The sequence below is a fragment of the Oncorhynchus clarkii genome, chromosome 3 (genome assembly GCF_045791955.1).
Source record: "Oncorhynchus clarkii lewisi isolate Uvic-CL-2024 chromosome 3, UVic_Ocla_1.0, whole genome shotgun sequence".
Lineage (NCBI taxonomy): Eukaryota > Metazoa > Chordata > Actinopteri > Salmoniformes > Salmonidae > Oncorhynchus > Oncorhynchus clarkii.
In genome coordinates this window covers 31,191,205-31,211,361 of record NC_092149.1, presented here as the reverse complement: position 1 = coordinate 31,211,361, position 20,157 = coordinate 31,191,205, and the positions used below count along the sequence as shown (strand labels likewise).

At 41.0% G+C, this 20,157-nt stretch overlaps 2 protein-coding genes across 5 annotated transcripts; one reads left to right on the top strand and one right to left on the bottom strand.

Annotated features, from left to right (window-relative positions):
* Window positions 1–155: 155 nt before the first annotated feature.
* Window positions 156–6,594, bottom strand: LOC139393137 (protein C-ets-1-like). Its single transcript, XM_071141507.1, has 8 exons — window positions 4,126–6,594; window positions 3,774–3,855; window positions 2,760–2,876; window positions 2,526–2,600; window positions 2,181–2,381; window positions 1,638–1,910; window positions 1,271–1,389; window positions 156–1,132 (listed from the first exon to the last, which is right to left on the bottom strand). The coding sequence occupies exons 2-8, from the start codon at window positions 3,853–3,855 to the stop codon at window positions 851–853; spliced, it is 1,149 nt and encodes a 382-aa protein (XP_070997608.1). The 5' UTR covers window positions 4,126–6,594; the 3' UTR covers window positions 156–850.
* On the top strand, window positions 6,536–20,092 carry LOC139393111 (Friend leukemia integration 1 transcription factor-like). 4 transcript variants are annotated; one of them, XM_071141473.1, is made up of 10 exons: window positions 6,536–6,744; window positions 13,361–13,566; window positions 13,809–13,978; window positions 15,379–15,582; window positions 15,698–15,772; window positions 17,469–17,540; window positions 17,759–17,821; window positions 17,955–18,002; window positions 18,333–18,416; window positions 19,003–20,092. In XM_071141473.1, the coding sequence occupies exons 1-10, from the start codon at window positions 6,727–6,729 to the stop codon at window positions 19,524–19,526; spliced, it is 1,464 nt and encodes a 487-aa protein (XP_070997574.1). In that variant the 5' UTR covers window positions 6,536–6,726; the 3' UTR covers window positions 19,527–20,092. The 4 variants fall into 4 exon arrangements, with proteins under 4 accessions (XP_070997574.1, XP_070997590.1, XP_070997582.1 ...); XM_071141481.1 differs by lacking the exon at window positions 6,536–6,744 and adding an exon at window positions 6,879–7,305; XM_071141489.1 differs by lacking the exon at window positions 18,333–18,416 and having other exon boundaries at window positions 6,551–6,744.
* Window positions 20,093–20,157: the final 65 nt, after the last annotated feature.

Genomic DNA, 20,157 nt, shown 5'->3' with positions numbered 1-20,157 from the left:
AATCCAGCAGAAACAAAACAGCCTAATCCATTCCATTTTTACAAAAATGTAATATAGATTTGTTAAGATAAATTCGATTATATTATTTGTATATATTTTTGCCTGCTCATTTTAGTTTTATACCTTTCGAAATAATACAGAAAATGTAAATAGTATTTTCAAGTTATGTACAGTTTATTTACAATCATTTTACAAACAACATTGTTCCCTAAATCATGTAAATCACACATTATCACACATTATATTCAACAGAACAAGCATTGTCCCTCTTAGCTTTATTTTGTCAGCAATAAAAGAGGTAGATATGTAAGAGTATAAAAATAGACAGATCCTCACAGTCAAAGTTATTGTCAAACATTGTTCAACAGCATGGGTGCTAAGCAGGGGTGTCATGCACCCATTATTTTAGAGGGGGCAAGAAGTACTTGAGGATGGAGGAGGATTGTTCAATACTAACCATGTCATTACCATAAAGAACATCAGTATTGGAGACAGCTGGGCTTACCGTTTCATTGAGCTCTTACTCTGCTGATGTTAATAGGAGGTAAGTCATACACTAAAACCAAATCAAATTGAAGGCTACTACATACTTTTTAGTAGTGCTGCAGCAACCTCAACACGCCTACTTCCCACAGCTATGGCTACTACTGTATCACTTGGTAATAAAAGTGTTACACCGAACATTGTCTAATGTTGCAGATAGAAATCCCATGAATAGAGCCGATGTTATTCCTTTTCTACATGTCAAAGAGGCATGCTTGTTCTACATAGCACATTTCTAGTGATGTAGCCATAACACTATCAAGAGACAATAGCACCAATGAGAACCAGTGCTGCTGGTACACTCCTTCTACTGCGACGCCCATGCTTCGCTGGACACAGGTGATGATCCTGGTGCCCCCTGGCCTTGCCAGGAGGACTCTGTCCCCGTGGGTAAAATGTTCAGGCTGGCCAGGACCTCCTGTGCCGTCTTTCCCAGCATCCCCTGCACGTCCAAGACGAAGCGGTAGACGTAGCGCTTGCCCGTCGTTTTGTGGATGATGTTCTTGTGGTAGTAGTAGCGCAGGCCACGGCTCAGCTTCTCGTAGTTCATCTTGGGCTTGTTCTTACACTGGCCCCAGCGCTTGGCCACCTGGATGAAACACAAAGGGGGTGATTGTTAAAAAATAACCACAAACACATGATAGCATATTCCCATTGCTCAATCCTATGCTGGTTTCCAACTCCTCGTGCGAGTGGTTAAAATCTCACAATCAGTAGAGAAACTCACCTCTGCTGGGTCGGACATCTTGAACTCCCAACCGTCTCCTGTCCAGCAGATGAAGGTACAGCAGGCGGAGTCTAGAAGCAGCTCCAGTAAGAATTGCCACAATTGGATGGGCCCTGATCCTAAATAGAGAGAAAATGCATATGAAAAAAATCAGAATTGTATTATCTTTAGCCCTAGACTGCAAACAAAAAAGTTGTTTTTGCCTGCTACTCTTAAGATATACTATGAATTTGTTTCAATTTAAAAGAAGACACAGTAATGACAAAAGCACATTCTCGAGCAAACCCACAATCAGGCTCACACACTACCCACACTCACACTTGTATAACAGTAGTAATGATAAGTCATGATAAGAGACTAGTCTCACCTGGATAAACTGACATTCCCATCACTTGTCCTCTTTCCCTCTCGTGTCTTTGGGAGTGTGTACTTTTGCGTTTGGCCACACGGGGGCAGTATTGCTCTGAAGGCTGCTGTGGTCCAGGGGTTGAGGAACAAGATGGAGGGTGGTGAGGGGGCAGCAGGGATGCGCTGTAGCTGGGAGAGGGGTAGTCTGGCCAGAAGGAGGGTGACGTCTTCTGTGCTTCTGAGTCGTACAGTTGTTCACCTGAGTGACGGGTGTAGCTTTGTTCAGCTTCACCTATGGAAGAGGAGGAGTTAGACATTGCATATATTATTCATGTAATCATAGCCTATGGATTTTTCTGTGTGGTTATTTTTACAAGTTAAATAAACCAAGAAGAGCTGGTAATAACAGACAGCTTGAAAAATGATTTGAATTAGACATTACACAGCCTACAAAAAAAAAAACAACTGCCAATATGTTTCTAAACACAAATAGGCCTAATGGTCATGCATTGGTTAATTTCATTTTTTTTGCATTATGTCTCAAATGTGTGGTCTTTCTTACTGAGGTGGTCCAGGCTGACAGTGCTGGGGGACCCGCCGTGGCTCGTTCCTTTTCCAGGGAGGAAGGAGTTGCTGGTGCTAGCATCCTCCATGCCCGGGCTGAACTGTCCACTCTGGGCTGGAGAACACAGGGGCACAAGGCTGTGATACGTCTGGGTGGAATCCTGGAACCCCGATTGAGACTGGTCCAAAGTCAGCCCATCTAGTAATGGATAGAGAGAGAAAAAGGAATGAACAATCATGATCAATATTCATTCATTTCTAATACTACAACAGGTGTTGATAATAGAATCATTCTCAAAATGATAGAAACATATGGATTGGAGAACAGGGGACTGACACTCACCACTTGGGTATGATGCCCAACAGTTAAACTCTGGGTATGAATCCAGGTTGAACAGGACAGAGTCACTGGAGGCTACTGAAAAAAAAGAAGAATGAAAGACGTCAACAATAAAACATGTGAGCAACATTGGAAGTTAGGCCTGTCAGTGACCATTGACTATCTTGTGATTTTTCCCCCAGAATGCTTATCAGAGTGGTCAAATAACAGCCTCTAGAAGAGTCTTCATATGCGTACCTTTGTTGTCGTACGGACATGGATTCTTCTGCAGCTCTCCATAACTCTCTGGATACTGTTGCTGCTGCCCTGGTCCTTTACTGTCTAATAGAAAAGACAGGTCTTCATCACTGTAGTCTGGAGGTCACAGAGATAGAAGAGAAGGATCGGGTTGAGTCAAAAGGCATAAAGATCTAAACAGAACTCAAAATGGAATAGAAATAGAATTGGTTTAGAATGTAATAAGTTATATTGATATGAAGGGGTTACAAGCTTATCTCTAAAAACTGTCTTAACTGCTATTCTTGAAGTAATAATAATGTTATGGTCTACTACTATTACTCATTATTCTTATTTACGTTTAATAATAGTAACAATAACACATCAAAAGATCTATTTAACAAGTATTCTGAGGCACCCAGAACAAAATCTCAACCAGACCCATTTTAGTTGAATGGAGGGAGAAAGGGAAACAGAGGGAAAGAGGAGGAAACGCCAGTGGAGGGAGCGTGACAGAGTAGTGATGAAGGGGGAGGAGAGGGGCTCTAAATCTGTTGGAGAAGGAAGTCTGGAGGAAAGGATTAGGGAAAGAGAGCGGGAGGGTCTTTAACCCGACCACCCCATCTCGCTCTACCTCCCTCAGTCAGACTAACATTCCTACAAACAGTGCATGGACACACACCCCAGCACCCCTTTTCCTGACACAGCCCTCGGTTGGGTAGAAGAAGCAGATGTCAAGGTCTCACTTTGAGTTTCTGACAGGGCTGATGAGATACTAACTATGCAAAAAACATTTCCGTTGTCCTTCAACTACTACACAGAGCTACAGGAAACATAGCTCAAAATCTTATCATAGAAACATGTGGACACTCTGAAAGTTATTTTCAGAGTGTACAATGATAAATAATAAAGTTGATGATTAATCATAATACTAGTGGCGTTGGTGGCAGTTATTTGGTTTGGGGTGTAGTTCAATCCGAACTGATGCATTGATCAGTGTTTATCAATAAGTTATCCAATGAGGACATTACATACCATATGATGCAAAGTCCAAACCAGCAGGGACTTCCTGTGTCCTGAAATCTTCCATATAATATCCAGCTTGGTACATATCCATCTGTGTGGAAAAAGTGGAATACATATGTCATGCCCATTTTATTGTGGAACATCTTTTTCATACAATTTTACATCTTTGTATAACATATGTTATATATACACATCTATACATCTATACATCTATATATACATATATATATTACATCTATGTATAATTGGATTTCTTTAAAATGGTCTCTGAAAATGTAAATATATATTGCATTCTTAATCATTTTAAGTGTTCTAGCAGGCTGCATACATTAACTTAAATTCGCAGGAGGCAAAATCCTACCTTTATTTTAGAGTCTCTGGTGTCTATGTTTCTCTCGTTGGATTTCAGGATGGTATCCCAGTACGTATTTGACGGGAACAGTTGCTTCCACTTGGAGTTCAGAGTTACAGTTGTGTTGTCTCCCTCTGCCCGGCCCAGTCCCGTTATAAAGCAGCGGAGCTTTGAGGGGCGTGCCTGCTCCCCGGTGCAAAGGAATGTGTCCTCTTGCTTCGTGACTCCCCGGTCCCAAAAAACTGCTGTTTAACTGGCCGTGACGTCAGCCACGACTCACGAACACAGATTTGGCAGCCAGACACACACCCATTCACAAAAATGTATCATAAAATGGTCAATTGATCGCCCAAAATCTAATTAACATTGCATGCCCAATTGGCTATTTTACTCCCATGATAAATTGACAACCCATTCGTGATCATATAATGTATGGAGAGTTTATTAGTATATTCATAGATATATTTTATCGGAATACAACTTGATCCACAAATTATTTTATTTAAATTAGGCCAATATAAAACTAGCCAATGTACTGAGAAAATGTTTTCCCCCAATTAGGTCAATAGCGACCTAATAGGCTACACCAAAACGCCTGTATGCCTATCAATTGGCTATTGACTTAGTCATTAAACAAAATTAATGGAAATCATTACCTTTTTCTATGCTTGGCAACATCGACTAAGCATAAACCCATGCCAGCCAGGGCGGAGGACAGATAGGGTGTTTTAAAAATCAGAACTTGCAAGTTGCTTATAATGAGGTGGGAGGCCATGAGCATATCTTTAGAAGCCAGTCGACAGAACAATAGCCCGTAAACTACATGCTGAAGCTCTGAAATCACGGTCTGAGTGGCCTGAGCAGATAAGGCCCACACAAGCGCCTTGTATAAACAAACACCGCAATTTTCCCCAGCAGAGAAAAAATACATCTGGAAAAGTGAGCTGCCAAGTCGTGCACGGTGTGGGAGACACACGAGTCGTGATTGGGACCCCCCGTCTCCAAACAAGGACACAAGGGGTTTCGAGTTACACAACCTCCTGGCCGGCCTAATGATGAAGAGTCCATCATCAAGTCAACTGGTTTACCAACTGAATGACACAATGAAAAACTCCAGAATATTACAAAGCTGAACAATGCTATAACCTTAATCAAAATGTCTCATAGATTATCTTAATAAATAAAAATGGGCCTAAACATTGTTCAGTGGACTGAAGGGACAGTTCAAATATATTTCGTTATTTCCTTCCACAAATGAGGAAACATTTAAATGTATAAGACAGAAAATGCATACTAAATCTAGGCATACTAGAAGGCTATTAATGCTGTGCCTTGTAAAGGGCTTGGGATCATCTCAGCTGGGCTATTTATTTATTTGAATTTATTTTGACATAAAAGGCCAAAGAAAGTTTCGATTTTCTGAACATATTATGGTGATAGACAAACTAAAGTAGGTTACTCCATGCATGCGTTAAAGCAAGATTGAGACATAAGCAATGTGTGGTAGCTTTCATGATAAACCCATGGAAATTGATCATTAAAAGACAAATATTTTCTAATAAAATACAGAAACTCACATTTTCTATTGTCTAACTTTGCACACTATTAAATAATAAAACAACGTTTTATGAATTTGTTTAAAGTCACCTTTTACATTCAACCTCACGGAAGTGCATTGGGTCTATCATATTATAGCCATATCTATAGTCACCATCTATAGGCCTACTTGCAGACTAAGAAAGTAAAGGTCTTAAAATATGCCCTTTCCTCCTTTCCGATAGATGGTTATTTGTCAGAGAACGTTTAATGATTCGTTTGCTAAGGGGAACATGGTCTTACTTTGTAATGAGGTTCTTTTTATCACAGTGTGCAAGTTTGCGGTCAGAGATTTTTTGACATCAGTTGCAATTTCCGGAGTCATATTTAGAAAAACTACAGGAAGGGTATACAATGTTCATTACCACTATGGTTATTATGGTGAGGCTATTCAAGTTTAAGTTTAGAAAGTTGCAAGCAACAGGCTTTTGAATGACAAGCGAATGTATTCATCTCAACAATGCCCAATAACAAATTAGAAATGGGCCTACATTCATTTGTAAATTACATGTTGCTTGGAACACACATTATGTAATGTGTTTGTGCACCTCAAAATGCACCATATTTCTCAAGACATTGCTGAATGATAACAACACTCGGAGCAAAGCCTATAGAAGTCCAACCATATCTGCACCTTTATTGCTCTATGTCCAATCATCAGCCTGATCAACTTTTAGGCACAGTCAGATTAGGAAGATTGTCATCGTTGGTTTGTAGGCTAATCAACAGGTTTGTGTGTGCAATGTTCTAAGAAATTAAAAAGGACTTCGTTTCACCAGTAGGGACACAGCCCTAATGCGTTGTTAGAGTGACTTCACTTCCCAATTTAGAGTGAGAGAGAGAGAAAAAAGCTGCCATCCGGTTATGGACTAAGCAAGAATTGTTGCTGCAATGGTTTGCGCCAAAGGGTAAATGCGCTTGTGTATGGGTTGATGCGATTCAGTCAGGCTATCCAGACTAGTTATAACGTGTTTAAATGACTAAATGAGAATCAACGACTGAGTGACTGCTACAATGGACTGTACGATAAAGGTAGGCGATTGAACTGGTTTTAATGTCGCTTGTGAAAACGATACGCAGCCACCCACTGAGTTGTTTAGCACGTCTCTGTTTGCTGAGTGAGAGAGGCAAAGCGGTGATGCGAGGTCCCCACTCTTTCCTTCTTGTACAAAATCTCCTCTTCCTTCCCGTTCGTGGTTGTATGTCGGCTCTTTAATAACACAAGTAACCACTACATCTTTGCACACCGATAAAAACGAAATGGTGTCCAGCACTGCACGCGTAAAAAGGGGCGCGCAAAACTCGCTATTTTAATTGTTTCGTTTAATCAAGTTTAATGCAGACGTTCCTGGGTTAAACGCACATATGCTAGTTTAGAGAAAGTTCAAGGTGATTTAAAAAGAAGTGATGTACCTGTCCCAATTGATGATAAAGACGACACCTTTGAGGCACATTACACAGCATACAAGCAATCTTGATTAGTACAAGTTTATTGGAGCGCGCTCGTGGCAGGTGTCTTGGCGCCATGGAACGTATTTGGAGTAGAAGGCTACTTTCCATAGAGTTGGAGGATCGAAATCAATGAGATGACTGGTATTTCATATTTTAAATTTCTTTCGACATTAAATCATAATTACCACAACATATGAATAACTGTTAGGATTATTTTATCCAATTAACAAAAGGAATTCAGGAAATGACTCTTCTTTAATCGAATTATTAAAATGGGGGTAATGTAGAGACGATCTCAAGCTTACCGAAATTGATGAGAATAACTAGGCTACTAGATTTGGAATGGATAAAATATTGACTTATCTAATGGTTCTGAAACGCATTTTTGTCATGAAGGTGGGGCAAAAACCCTGACCAAGACAACCGAACAGCATCAATTACAAATATAAGGTATTGAGGTATTCCTTGTTATAGCATTACCGATTATTATTTTCACATAATAGGGTGAATTTAACCAAACAGTTAACGAATAGTTCGACAAAATATGTAGCACCCGATTAAATAGCTTGTCCTGTAAAGCAACAAGGACCTTCAACTTTGAGAAAAAATGCACTAAAACAACGAATGGAAATTCTGCCAAGGTTATAAACCTCACGATCAATTCAGCCTATTTGCAGAACGAAACATATCAATTTAGAGGCTAATAACGAAACGAAATAAACGATTTAACAGGTTTTGAAATTGGTTCCTCAACCATGTTGATGATATTTTGAAGTAGCTAAGGCATTGGAATAAGCCATTTGCATTACAATGTTATTAAACTTGATTAAAATGTATACGTTTTGGACCAACAACTTTAGCCTACTTTCACGCATTGCAGGTGTCCATCCTGTTTCTCGTCCACTGAAATCAAATCACTTCCAGAAACGTATAACGAAATGATTATTACTTTTCTTCATACCCTATAGAGGTTACAACATATAGGAAGGACTAACATACTTAGGCTACTATTCAGATAATCTGAGGGAGGGAATAAATAGGCTACTTCTGGTTACTGAAAATGGATGTTATTACAGTGATATAGAGAGCGTAATTTAGGAGCACGCACGTACACACACACACACACTTTTAAAACTTAAATATGATGGCCCATCTACTGAAACATGGATATTTTCTAAAACATCCAGATAAAGTCAGTTGTTTTTGTCACAAAGTTATTTAAAGAATATAGAGGCCTGAGCTGCAAACAGGAGCGCTTGTCAGGTGTCGTTATCTGAGCTCTGCAGGCTTCCTGTCTCAAACCTCAGACTTTCCGCACACATTTCCGCTCCATCCACACGAAAAAGGCAGAGTCTTTGCAAAACAGAATCAAGTCACTGGATGTGTCGAGGCACTGCAATGTTTTAGATGTGAATACATTAACTCTGAATATAACTAAGACGACCGTGCTCATACTCCATGTGTATCCTTTATTATTGGCAGCTACAGTACATGCTTTATGTTTCTACTGGCTAAAAGCCATGTAACAGAAGCTATGATGTCGCCATATCAAAAGTTGTGAAAACCACATGTTTTTGCATGTTGAAGGAGCAGCTGCTGCAGGCCTTTGGAAAATCAGCTCGATTCAACCTCTACTTCTGCTTTCTTGGCTTCTACACCATATTGAGGACAGAGTTGGTCACATGTTACATGGATCACCGTAGTGAATTAGTGATCAACTGCATACAATAAGCAAAGTTTCTTGATATTATGTGGCTATGGTTTCAATGGGCAGTTATGTATTCATTTAAATTGTGATAAACAATAGCATAATGAACTTTCTTTTAGTTGTACACTTTTTATCCATTGACTTTTTAAAATCATAGACGATTGAATATTTAGCGGAGTCAATCTTTTCTTGTTTGGCAATGAACATTCACCTTGGTAGACAAACTCTTTGCAATGCGAGGCCTCTGTGGAAAGGCACCATAAGCACAGATCAAAGCTAAAATACATTCACAACATAAATCAACTTCAGCAATGATATAGAACAAAAGTTAATCTAACCATAGTTATGCATTGCAGTCTACAAGCCTTTGATTTAGACTAGTAATCAGTCTCCCTTGTGAATCAAAGATATACAGTTAAAGTCGGAAGTTTACATACACCTTAACCAAATACATTTAAACTCAGCTTTTCACAATTCCTGACATTTAATCCTAGTAAAAATTCCCTGTTTTAGGTCAGTTAGGACCATCACTTTATTTTAAGAATGTGAAATGTCAGAATAATAGTAGAGATAATGATTTAGCTTTTATTTCTTTCATCACATTCCCAGTGGGTCAGAAGTTTACATACACTCAATTAGTATTTGGTAGCATTGCCTTTAAATTGTTTAACGTGGGTCAAACATTTCGGGTAGCCTTCCAAAAGCGTCCCACAATAAGTAGGGTGAATTTTTTCCCATTCCTCCTGACAGCGCTGGTGTAACTGTCAGGAGGTTTGTAAGCAGTGGCGGTTCTAGACCATTTAAACTGGGGGGGCTAAGCTGGGTCCAGTTGTACTGTTAGAGGGGCAATTTACATTAGACGTTATTGTTGTCATCGGTTTCTTCACTGCATTGCAGGCAAAAGACCATGTTCATAATTATCATCGTTGCCACTGTCTAATAATGGATGTAAAAAAAGAATGATAACTAATTTTTGATATGTAAAAATGATTTCATACTCTCCATGTGGGGGGCCACAAGGGGGTCCAAATTTGTTGGAGGCCACTGTTTGTAAGGCCTCCATGCTCGCACATGCTTTTTCAGTTCTGCCCACAAATGTTTCTATAGGATTGAGCTCAGAGCTTTGTGTTGGCCACTCCAATCCCTTGACTTTGTTGTCCTTAAACCATTTTGCCACAACTTTGAAGTATGCTTGGGGTCATTGTCCATTTGGAAGACCCATTTTCGACCAAGCTTCAACTTCCTGACTGATGTCTTGAGATGTTGCTTCAATATATCCACATAATTGTCCTCCCTCATGATGCCATCCATTTTGTGAAGTGCACCAGCCCCTCCTACAGCAAAGCACCCCCACAACATGATGCTGCCACCCCTGTGCTTCACGTTTGGGATGGTGTTCTTCGGCTTGCAGGCCTCCCCCTTTTTCCTCCAAGCATAACGATGGTCATTATGGCCAAACAGTTCTACTTTTGTTTCATCAGACCAAAGGACATTTCTCCAAAAAGTACGATCTTTGTCCCCATGTGCAGTTGCAAACCATAGACTGGCTTTTTTATGGCGGTTTTGGAGCAGTGGCTTCTTCCTTGCTGAGCGGCCTTTCAGGTTATTTCAATATAGGATTCGTTTTACTGTGGATATAGATACTTTTGTACCCGTTTTCTCCAGCATCTTCACAAGGTCCTTTGTGGTTGTTCTTGGATTGATTTGCAGTTCATCTCTAGGAGACAGAACGCGTCTCCTTCCAGAGCGGTATGACGGCTGCGTTGGCCAATGGTGTTTATACTTGCATGCTATTGTTTGTACAGATCAATGTGGTACCTTCAGGTGTTTGGAAATTGCTCCCAAGGATGAACCAGACTTGTGGAGGTCTACCATTTTTTCCCTGAGTTCTTGGCTGATTTCTTTTGATTTCCCCATGATGTCAAGCAAAGAGGCACTGAGTTTGAAGTTAGGCCTTGAAATACATCCACAGGTACACCTTCAATTGACACAAATGATGACAATTAGCCTATCAGAAGCTTCTATAGCCATGACATTTTCTGGAATTTTCCAAGCTGTTTAAAGGCACAGTCAACTTAGTGTATGTAACCTTCTGACTCACCGGAATTGTGATACAGTGAATGATAAGTGAAATAATCTGTCTGTAAACAATTGTTGGAAAAATTACTTGTGTCCCAACCAACTTGCCAAAACTATAGTTAGTTAACAATACATTTGTGGAGTGTTTGGAAAACTAGTTTTGTAAACTTCCGACTTCAACTGTATCTAGGAACTGTAAGAGAGATTAGGTGGGAAGCAGGTGTTGGACAAGTAAATATTTGTTTGCTTTTGCACTGTGTTTGAGTTCCAATAGAGGTTATTAAGCTAGAGTTCTGTTGTGAATGTAAGGATGTTTCACAACAGTTGGTAGTATGGTTGTGGTACAAGGATGTGTCACTATTGGTGAACTGTGTGAGCACCACCCTATGCGGATGATTCATAAGATGATTATCTGATGTGCTGCTAACCATCAACCATTAAGCAGCTGAACCTGAGACAACAGACTTCTAACTTACAGTCCTACATGTTCTGCCTGTGTATGGTTCTGTTGGCTTTTGTATTTTGTTCAACAGCCCATTTTATGGCAGTATCTAGTATTAGCCTTAGGTGGGCCTAGTACATTCGGTACAAACCTTTCAATAGATAAAAATGGCCTAAGTGTGATAATGCACAAATATAATGAACCAAAAAAAGAATTTCACTTTGACAGAAGAACTGACAGAACTTTAAAATGTGTGTATGCCGTGTGTGTGCAGACAAAATTGTTTTCAAAACTATTTTGTGTCCCTCAGCAACAGGGCCTAGCTTCTACGAAACTCATTGAACAGGAAGTCAGTTGTGGCATTGGCGGTCAGGCCACATTCGGTATATTTGTGTCAGCTTGCAAGCTATAGAGGGAGAGGGAGTGAGCGGGGGGGGGGGGGGGGGGGGGGGGGGGGGAGAAGAGCAGGTGTATGAGCTTGGGGCTGTGAATGCACAAATATGCCATTGAAACAATGAATGAACCTAATGAAAGATAAGGAGTTCAACAACTGATCACTCCAATGCATAACATTACAATATGAGAATGGTGCTCATGACACTTTCCATGAATCATTGCTGCTCAGCCTCAACCTCTTCTCAGCTCAGCCCTTAGTTTCACTTCTGCTGTCAGGACCTCTGCACAGCATGAGAGGAGGAGAGAGACAGACAGGGAGAAGAAAGAGAGAAGCGAGAGGAAAGAGACAAAGAGAGGAGAGAGAGAGGGTAACGGTCAGGGAGGAAAGTGTGGTGGACCTGTGATGTGTTGTTCCTCTACCACTGAAAACAAACATCACATGTACTAACATTTCAGTATGAGTACTGAAATAATGTCAGTTTGATATATTAATGTCATTCAATTAAGCTTAAATGTTGCTATAGCTAACAGTCCTGTCACTGTTAGTCTGACGAAGGAAATGCCACTAAATGTGTACAATGCATGAAACACTTTACAATGCTCAGGTAACACAATGGAAGTGTGGCACTTTGAACTTCAATCAAGGTTGTGTATTCTTGCTGTCCAACGTACCCAATCCTCCCCTACCTTCATCAACCCTAGGTTGTTTTCCAGTTTAAAAATGAGCCACATCTTTACACAGTGGCCCCCCTCTGTTTCCTTTCCCTTGGCCTGTGCCAAAAGGTTTCTCTGCACATGGGGGCCAGATTTCCTGTGGGCCACCGAAAAAGCCCGGCACTGACGTACGAGCCACAAAGACAATAGTGAAGTCCTCTTAACACACACGCACTTAGACCTACACATATATACTTACCCACACAAAGACTCAAAAACAAGGCCTATCCTTACCCACTGTATAGACACAACACTCCCTCGAAGACAAACACACACACACACACACACACACACACACACACACACACACACACACACACACACAGTGCCATCTTGAAGAATGGTTTGGAGTTTGGGGGCCATTGTCAGCGTTAAACACAGGAAGCAGCACAAAGAAAGCGTCTCAAATCTTGATCTGACTCCACCAAGCTCCCCCCCACCATCACCCCAATCCCAACGAATTAAAACTGTGACAAAGATCAAGGAAGCTCTCATTTCTCCAAACGTCGATGCCAGTGTTCCGCAAGTAACTGCAATCAAACATTATGATACAGCTAAATTGATCAATAATGACAGAGATTTATAAACTTCATGCCACAATCCTCTATTTTCCATGTCACCAATCACATATTCTAAAGACATCTGGAATATGACAAAGTTAGAAACGTGAATTAATAAATCCTTCATCAATAGAACAAGACTCATTAGGGTATAACATTTCATCATGTGTGTTCCATTCAACGTAGTGTGGAAAAACCTCACAGAGGTGTGAGCAGTTTCCTGGCTACCATCATCACGACTAGTTGTGGCCCATACTTACCGTAACCGCTGACTCCACTGTTTGTCCATGCCGGCAGGAAGCACTGTCCGTGGTGAGCGAGGACCAGTCCATATTCGAGTCGCCCTTCCCTGCCGCCACGACCATGCACATGAAGGGCGAGATGACGTCACCGGGAAGCTTCAGCCAGGCCTCCGAAGAGAGCCAAGAACCCACCGAGCCGGAGTGGGCCGGTCCGGGAGCACAGAACCCTGGGAAGAGAGGAGAGCACATCAACGGAACCAGGTGAGGGAGGGTGCATCACAATTAGCAGTCTTTGAGAGAAGTTATACAACTTATTTAGTGTTATATATACCACATTTCCACTTATTTAGTGTTATATATACACACACACCACATTCCCACTTATTTAGTGTTATATATATTTTTTCATTCAAGAGAGTTTACCATCACCATAATAAATACTGCAACAGGATCACACAGAATCATACCAGAATATTACTCATCTCCCCATTCTTTCTCAACAGTCGTGAGTCCCCTGTGGACTGCAGTGTGACCAAACGCTCCAGACACATGAGCAGCAACGAAGGGGGTCAGCTGGCCTACCAGGCCTCATACCCTGAGCCCCGCGCCAGCCCCCAGACCGCCACCACGCCCAACAGCGCCACAGAGGAGAAGAGAGTCATAGTGCCCGCAGGTGAGGTGCCAACACACTCAGCGGAGGGGTGCCCAGATCCTAAGGCACACAAGGATCTGCGAAGAGAATAGGCTGGATTGGTGTTCCCATCATATTGCCTTCACTTGTTAAATGATCTTCCATCATTTGGGAGTCAGCCATTAAGAGCAGATTTTAGGGACTGGGAAGGGAGCACATTTATGGAATGGAATCCAGCCAGTGAGTCATTGTTGGGAGATTCCACCTAAGATGACATTCCAAACATGAGACATTAGGTGTGTTAAATCTATACACTTAATAGACAAGAAAGACTACAAGGTTTGATTCTTAGCCTGAGTCACACAGGCCAAGCTATTCTAGTGGCCTTGATAATATGGATATTACATCACAGCTGTGTTAAACAAGGACAAAGAAGACCCTAGGGCAGGGCCACATCCCCCCCAAATTCTGAACACAAAAACAACATTGATAATAGTATTTTTTATTTTGGGACAAAACATTTTTTTATAAAAACACCAGCAAATCAGCTACAAGGGATTCACATTTTGGAAATCTGTTAAAATTATTCCCACACATAATAGATAAGATTCAAAAATGTAAGCAAGGTTTGAAATGATGTTTTAATCAAATATACGTTTGGGCATCTTGAGGTCAATTTGCAGTCAACAAATGATTTGTAATTATGTTCCAGCCCCTTGACCATCCGCTCAAGAAAAATAAAAGTTGATGATCAAGTTGATGATGGTCAGGACCCACTTCTGGGACACTGAATGAAAATGCTTTCAGTGTAAACTTAAACCAAATAGAAAGTATGTAGAAAACATAAAGGACCTATTTATTTATCAATAATAGCCTATAATCTTTGAATATTAACAATCAACTAAATAAAAGCTAGACAATCAGCCCCCATTGATTTTGTAATGTTTGAGCATAAGAACACAGCATTAGCCATGTCAAAATGCATAGAATTGTAGGAAATGTAGATTAGCTATAAAACTGCAACATTTTCTCTCCGCTGCCAAGATATGTTTTACTTATTTGGTCTGTGTCTGTTTTTTTAACCACTCAACCCTTATGGTGGGTCTCGACTCAAAAAGGCCAACTCAATTGGTGGGTCACAAAGCAAAACAGTTTGGGAACCCCTGCCCTAGGGTACAGACAGAGGCTAGGCGTCTACAAACTGTCTGATATTTTGGGGTATTCATGAGGTTCATACGTCATCTTTGGGTTCTTACTGTACATTTATAAACACCTTAAGTTTCATTTGAGGAGAAGAAAAATGTAAATGTTAACTTTTTTTTTTTTACTCAAAAGAGTAACTTCTCAACTTGATGAGATGATGGGTCTGTGTGAGTTACAACAACCTCCTGTTACCACGACTTACCAATCTCTCCCTGTCCTCCTCTTCCTCCTGGTCCCAGACCCTGAGGTGTGGACCCAGGACCATGTGCGCCAGTGGCTGGACTGGGCCATCAAGGAGTACAGCCTGGAAGAGGTGGACATCATGCACTTCCACACACTGGAGGGCAAGGCCCTCTGCAAGATGACCAAGGAGGATATGATGCGCCTCACGTCCGCCTACAACACTGACATCCTGCTCGGCCACCTCAATTACCTCCGACAGAGTAAGGGTTACGGCCTGGGACTCGTAGAAACTTTTCATATGACTATTTTCATACTCCACGAGGACATAACTGATCTATGTATCCATTTTGTAACCGTCTTTGAATCTCTTTTTAGGCAGCCCTACTTTCTCCTACCCCACAACTCCAACCAACAACACACAGCAACAACCCAGACTACAGGTTAAATCAGGTAAGACAATTAACTTCACAACTCATTACCAAGAACACAGAGACAGTGTAAAATCCTTAAACTGCATGCATAAAGAACCTGGAGCTAGCGAACATTGAGATAAACAGCCTTAAAATGAGAAGGGGATTCAAATGGAGGGGTTTTGTGGCAGGAATAATTTATTCAAACCTCTGAGGCAGATCAAATACTTCAAAATTAAGTGTTGAGTTGCCTTTTCAGATTACATAGTTTAGATCGCTTTAAAGTCTTTTGGCGGAGCGTTGCCGTGAGTTGACAACTATTTGACGAGTCCACGTCTCAAGTCAGTTTCAGACAGGAAACAGCTGCACCGGCAGAGAAATGGGCGAGTACGGGTCCCACTTTGGGACACAATTGACAATCTAGTGGCAACAGAGGTGGCCCGGTCAAAAGGACACTCACCCCAAGGAATACTGGACCATCTTCAGCTCTCTGTTTTCTTCTGGCTGCCTCAAATCACTCTTTTAAGTCAGTTTTTGGGCTTCCTTCCATAGACTGTAAAAAAAATATGGACGAAGCCACCGATGACGATACCCCATTGTTTTCTATGGGAATGGTCAGTGGTGCATTTGATGGTCAGGGAGTATCATTTTAGTGTGTCCCCCCATCTTGCTACATGGGAGGAATTTTTGAAAACATTGCATGCGCAGTTTGAGCTACTCTGGGAAATTACGTTGCAGGCTAGGTCAGTGTTGACCCCTCTCATGTAGTATGTCAAGTTGAAGGCCCTCCGAGGTACCGCAGGCTGACATTACAACTAAATTATCCTTATAACTTAGTCTGTCCAAGTACTCGGACGTGCAACTGGTGAAATAGAAGCAATTATTGATACCATGATTGTGTTTGGAAAAAAATCCTTCCGTCTATGGCTGCTGGGTAAATACACTTGAATTCAATCACTTTTGACAGTCCCCCTTTTGATTTGAATTAAACATTCCAGACATACTTTGCCCATTGTAGAAGTTCTCACTAAGTTACTTTTTGGACCCAAATGCAAAAACATTCAAGAGATAAAAGGTGCTCATAGTTGACCTATTTTACAAACCCCACCATACCACGAGACAGTTATGTCTTCATCACTGGAACAGATAAACAGTTGAGACTGCTATAATGTAAAAGCTTACAAACAGTGTTGTCAAACTATTTTATACTTTCTTGAAAATAAAAATGTAATTTCACCTGAAACAAATCAATAAACGCTGAAACTCAGATTTGGCACAACACAAAAACCTCAGATGATGTAAAGTAGGGTCTAATCTACAACATATGCATATATGAAGAAAGAGTTGACATGTTTTTAGATAATTAACGTTAAAAAGGTCAAAAAGTCGATTTTCATTTAAAAATCTCAATTTATTTGAAAAACCTTTTTATAAGCTTTTAACTGGTATCATATTCAACTGTTTATACTTTCCGGTGATGTAGACATGGATGTCTCATGGTATGGTATGCAAAATGGGTGAACTTTGAGCACCTTTATCTCCTAAATGTTTTGGTATTCAAGTCCAAAATGTAACCTTCTGACTACTCCTGCCATGTACAAACATTATGGAAAGTTTTGTTTAAATCAAAAGGGATGCTGTCAAAAAGTGATGGAATTAAAATGGATTCACCCTGCTACCCGTCTGAACTTTCTTCCTGTGGATGCCTCGTCTCACCCTCCATTCTTTTTGAGCAGAGAACAGCTATGAGGAGATAGGCAGAAGGAACAGCTGGTCATCGAACCCCATGCTGCCTGCAGTAACCAAAGGTACAATAACCGACGTCACATCTCATTCTCAGTGCTTTACATTTCTTGTGAGCACTAAGGCAGATTCATACTAACAGTTGTATCAGATTAGTTCTGGAAATTATTACTACAGTGTTTCACAGTGGAGGCAGAATAAATTCATTAAGTCAAGAATTTTGTAGTTCAAGATGGAATAATAATGATAGAGAAAACTGATAAAACACATGTTTATGATTTAGGTTCTCCCATGGAGCACCAACACAGCACCAGAGTCACAGAGCCTCCGCCGAGAATTGTGCAAGGTGTGCATCTGTGATGCTTTTTCGTTTCCTGACCCTAGTTTGTTGTAATACTGGTATAACCGTTGTACCATAGTCAAGCCAACAATGTCTTAACAGAACAATCTAACCTTTCCAACCCTGAATTTCCTTGCAGACCCATACCAAGCATTAGGTCCCATCAGCAGTCGTCTAGCCAACCCAGGTGAGAGCATATCCCATAATGCATCATGTTAAACTGGTGAACCAAAAAGGTGGTGACAAATGTGGCCTTTACACTGTCTGCTTTGGTGTCATGAACTGTAACACTCCAAAATAGATTGAATATGAGAACAGAGGGCAGAGGTATTCCTTAAAAAGAGAACAATTAAGTCGTACCTTCCCTGTCTGGGATGGCACATTGACAAAAATGTCCACCTAGACAATAGCATTATACATTCGCCCTCAGCAAAACTAGGCTGAAACATTTTAATTATTGTCTCCCATTAACCAGAATGACCCTGTTTGACAGAATTAATTCTGTATCTCCTCACAGAAGGCCAGGCCCTCCACTCCAAGAAACGAACAGGCAAACACAGTTCATACAGGCTGCCTGACCCCAGCGCTCACAGGCCTGTGGGTAGGTTTCTGCCTGGTCCACCCACGTTCTGTCTCTCTCCATGACACACAGTGAAAAAGGTCACATTTGCTGAAGTAGTTCAAACTTGAAAGTGTATTTAGAATCCTAGTGGTATCTCTTATGCAAGTTATATTCTCAGACAGACACCCATGGGACATAGATTGATATGACAATAGCAAAATAGTCCACGAGAAGGAGATATCAATGGTGCATGAGAATAAATGTAATTGTATTTGTGTCAAATTGCCAGTTGGCAACCTATCCGTTAAGGGATTCATTGACACAAATAAAAATGACAATGATTCACAGTGATAATTCTTACGGTGTTCTGTGCAGTGCACATCGCATAAAGAATGAAATGGAAATCAATACACAATAGTAGATATGGATATTCAAGCAAAAAACTACTACTTACAAATCTATACAAATACAGAAAAATGAAGTGTGTATGGATAAAACTATACTAATCTATAAACAATCCTACCCTTAAGAGAAGCATTTCAGAAACAGATCTTGCTCGCTTAAACAGAATCCAGCCCTTTGATGCATCCATTCCCCTCACCCCCTGTCCCGTTTCTCTTCCAAGGCTCTGGACAGATCCAGCTGTGGCAGTTCCTGCTGGAGTTGCTGTCGGACAGCAACAACTCCAGCATCATCACCTGGGAGGGCAACAATGGCGAGTTCAAGATGACTGACCCAGACGAGGTGGCCAAGCGTTGGGGCGAGCGCAAGAGCAAACCCAACATGAACTATGACAAGCTGAGCCGCGCCCTGCGCTACTATTACGACAAGAACATCATGACCAAGGTGCACGGCAAGCGCTACGCCTACAAGTTTGACTTCCAGGGCATCTCACAGGCCCACCAGAGCCACGGCGGAGAGGGGGGCATTGTGAAGTACCAGACGGAGGTATCTTATGCCCAGCCCTACCACAGCCACCAGCCAAAAATTAACTTCATGAACACGCATGCCGCCCCTATGCCCGTGTCCCCTGGGAACTTTTTTGGGCCGTCTACAACTTACTGGAACTCAACAACCAGCCCCATGTATCCGGGCTCTCCCATGCCAAGGCACCCAGGGACTCACTCCCACCTGAGCTCATACTATTGAGGTATGGGTGTCTTGCACTAGACTGGATGGCAGAGCTTCCTGAAACAGACTGATAAAGATAACATCCACAATGTATCTGGTCTTTAACATTTAAGTTACATTGTAACGCTATGAGAGTTGTTAGTACAGAATGTAAAATGGACAATAACGCTCACGTCACATCTTCAAGCAGAGGCACCATAAGATAGGCAAAAGGAAGAGGGTAAACAATGATGACGAGTAGAGACCAAGGGATAGCCATGAAGGTTCTGCCTTTTTGAATTTCTCAACTATGGAGGCTGAGAATTTGTTCATATTATAGCCTGTGATTCAGTTGTTTGAAAACCATGTTTTTCAATTAGGTAAGTATTCTTGTTTAAAAATGTCATTGAGGTCATTGAAGGACTTTAAGGGGAAAGTCACTGAGTGTGGGAAGTGCTAAAACTGTTATGAGGTCTTGATCGCAATTACTATATTCATCGATCTAACATTTGTAAAAGTATCATTGTACAGAATGTGTCATACAATTGTAGCAATAAAACATTTACCCCTGTAGTAATGCTAATAAAAATAACTTGTATATTTGAGTTGGTCTCCTTTTTTTTTTCTCCAAACCATTGATAATTTTAACTGACAAAAATATTAACTAGAT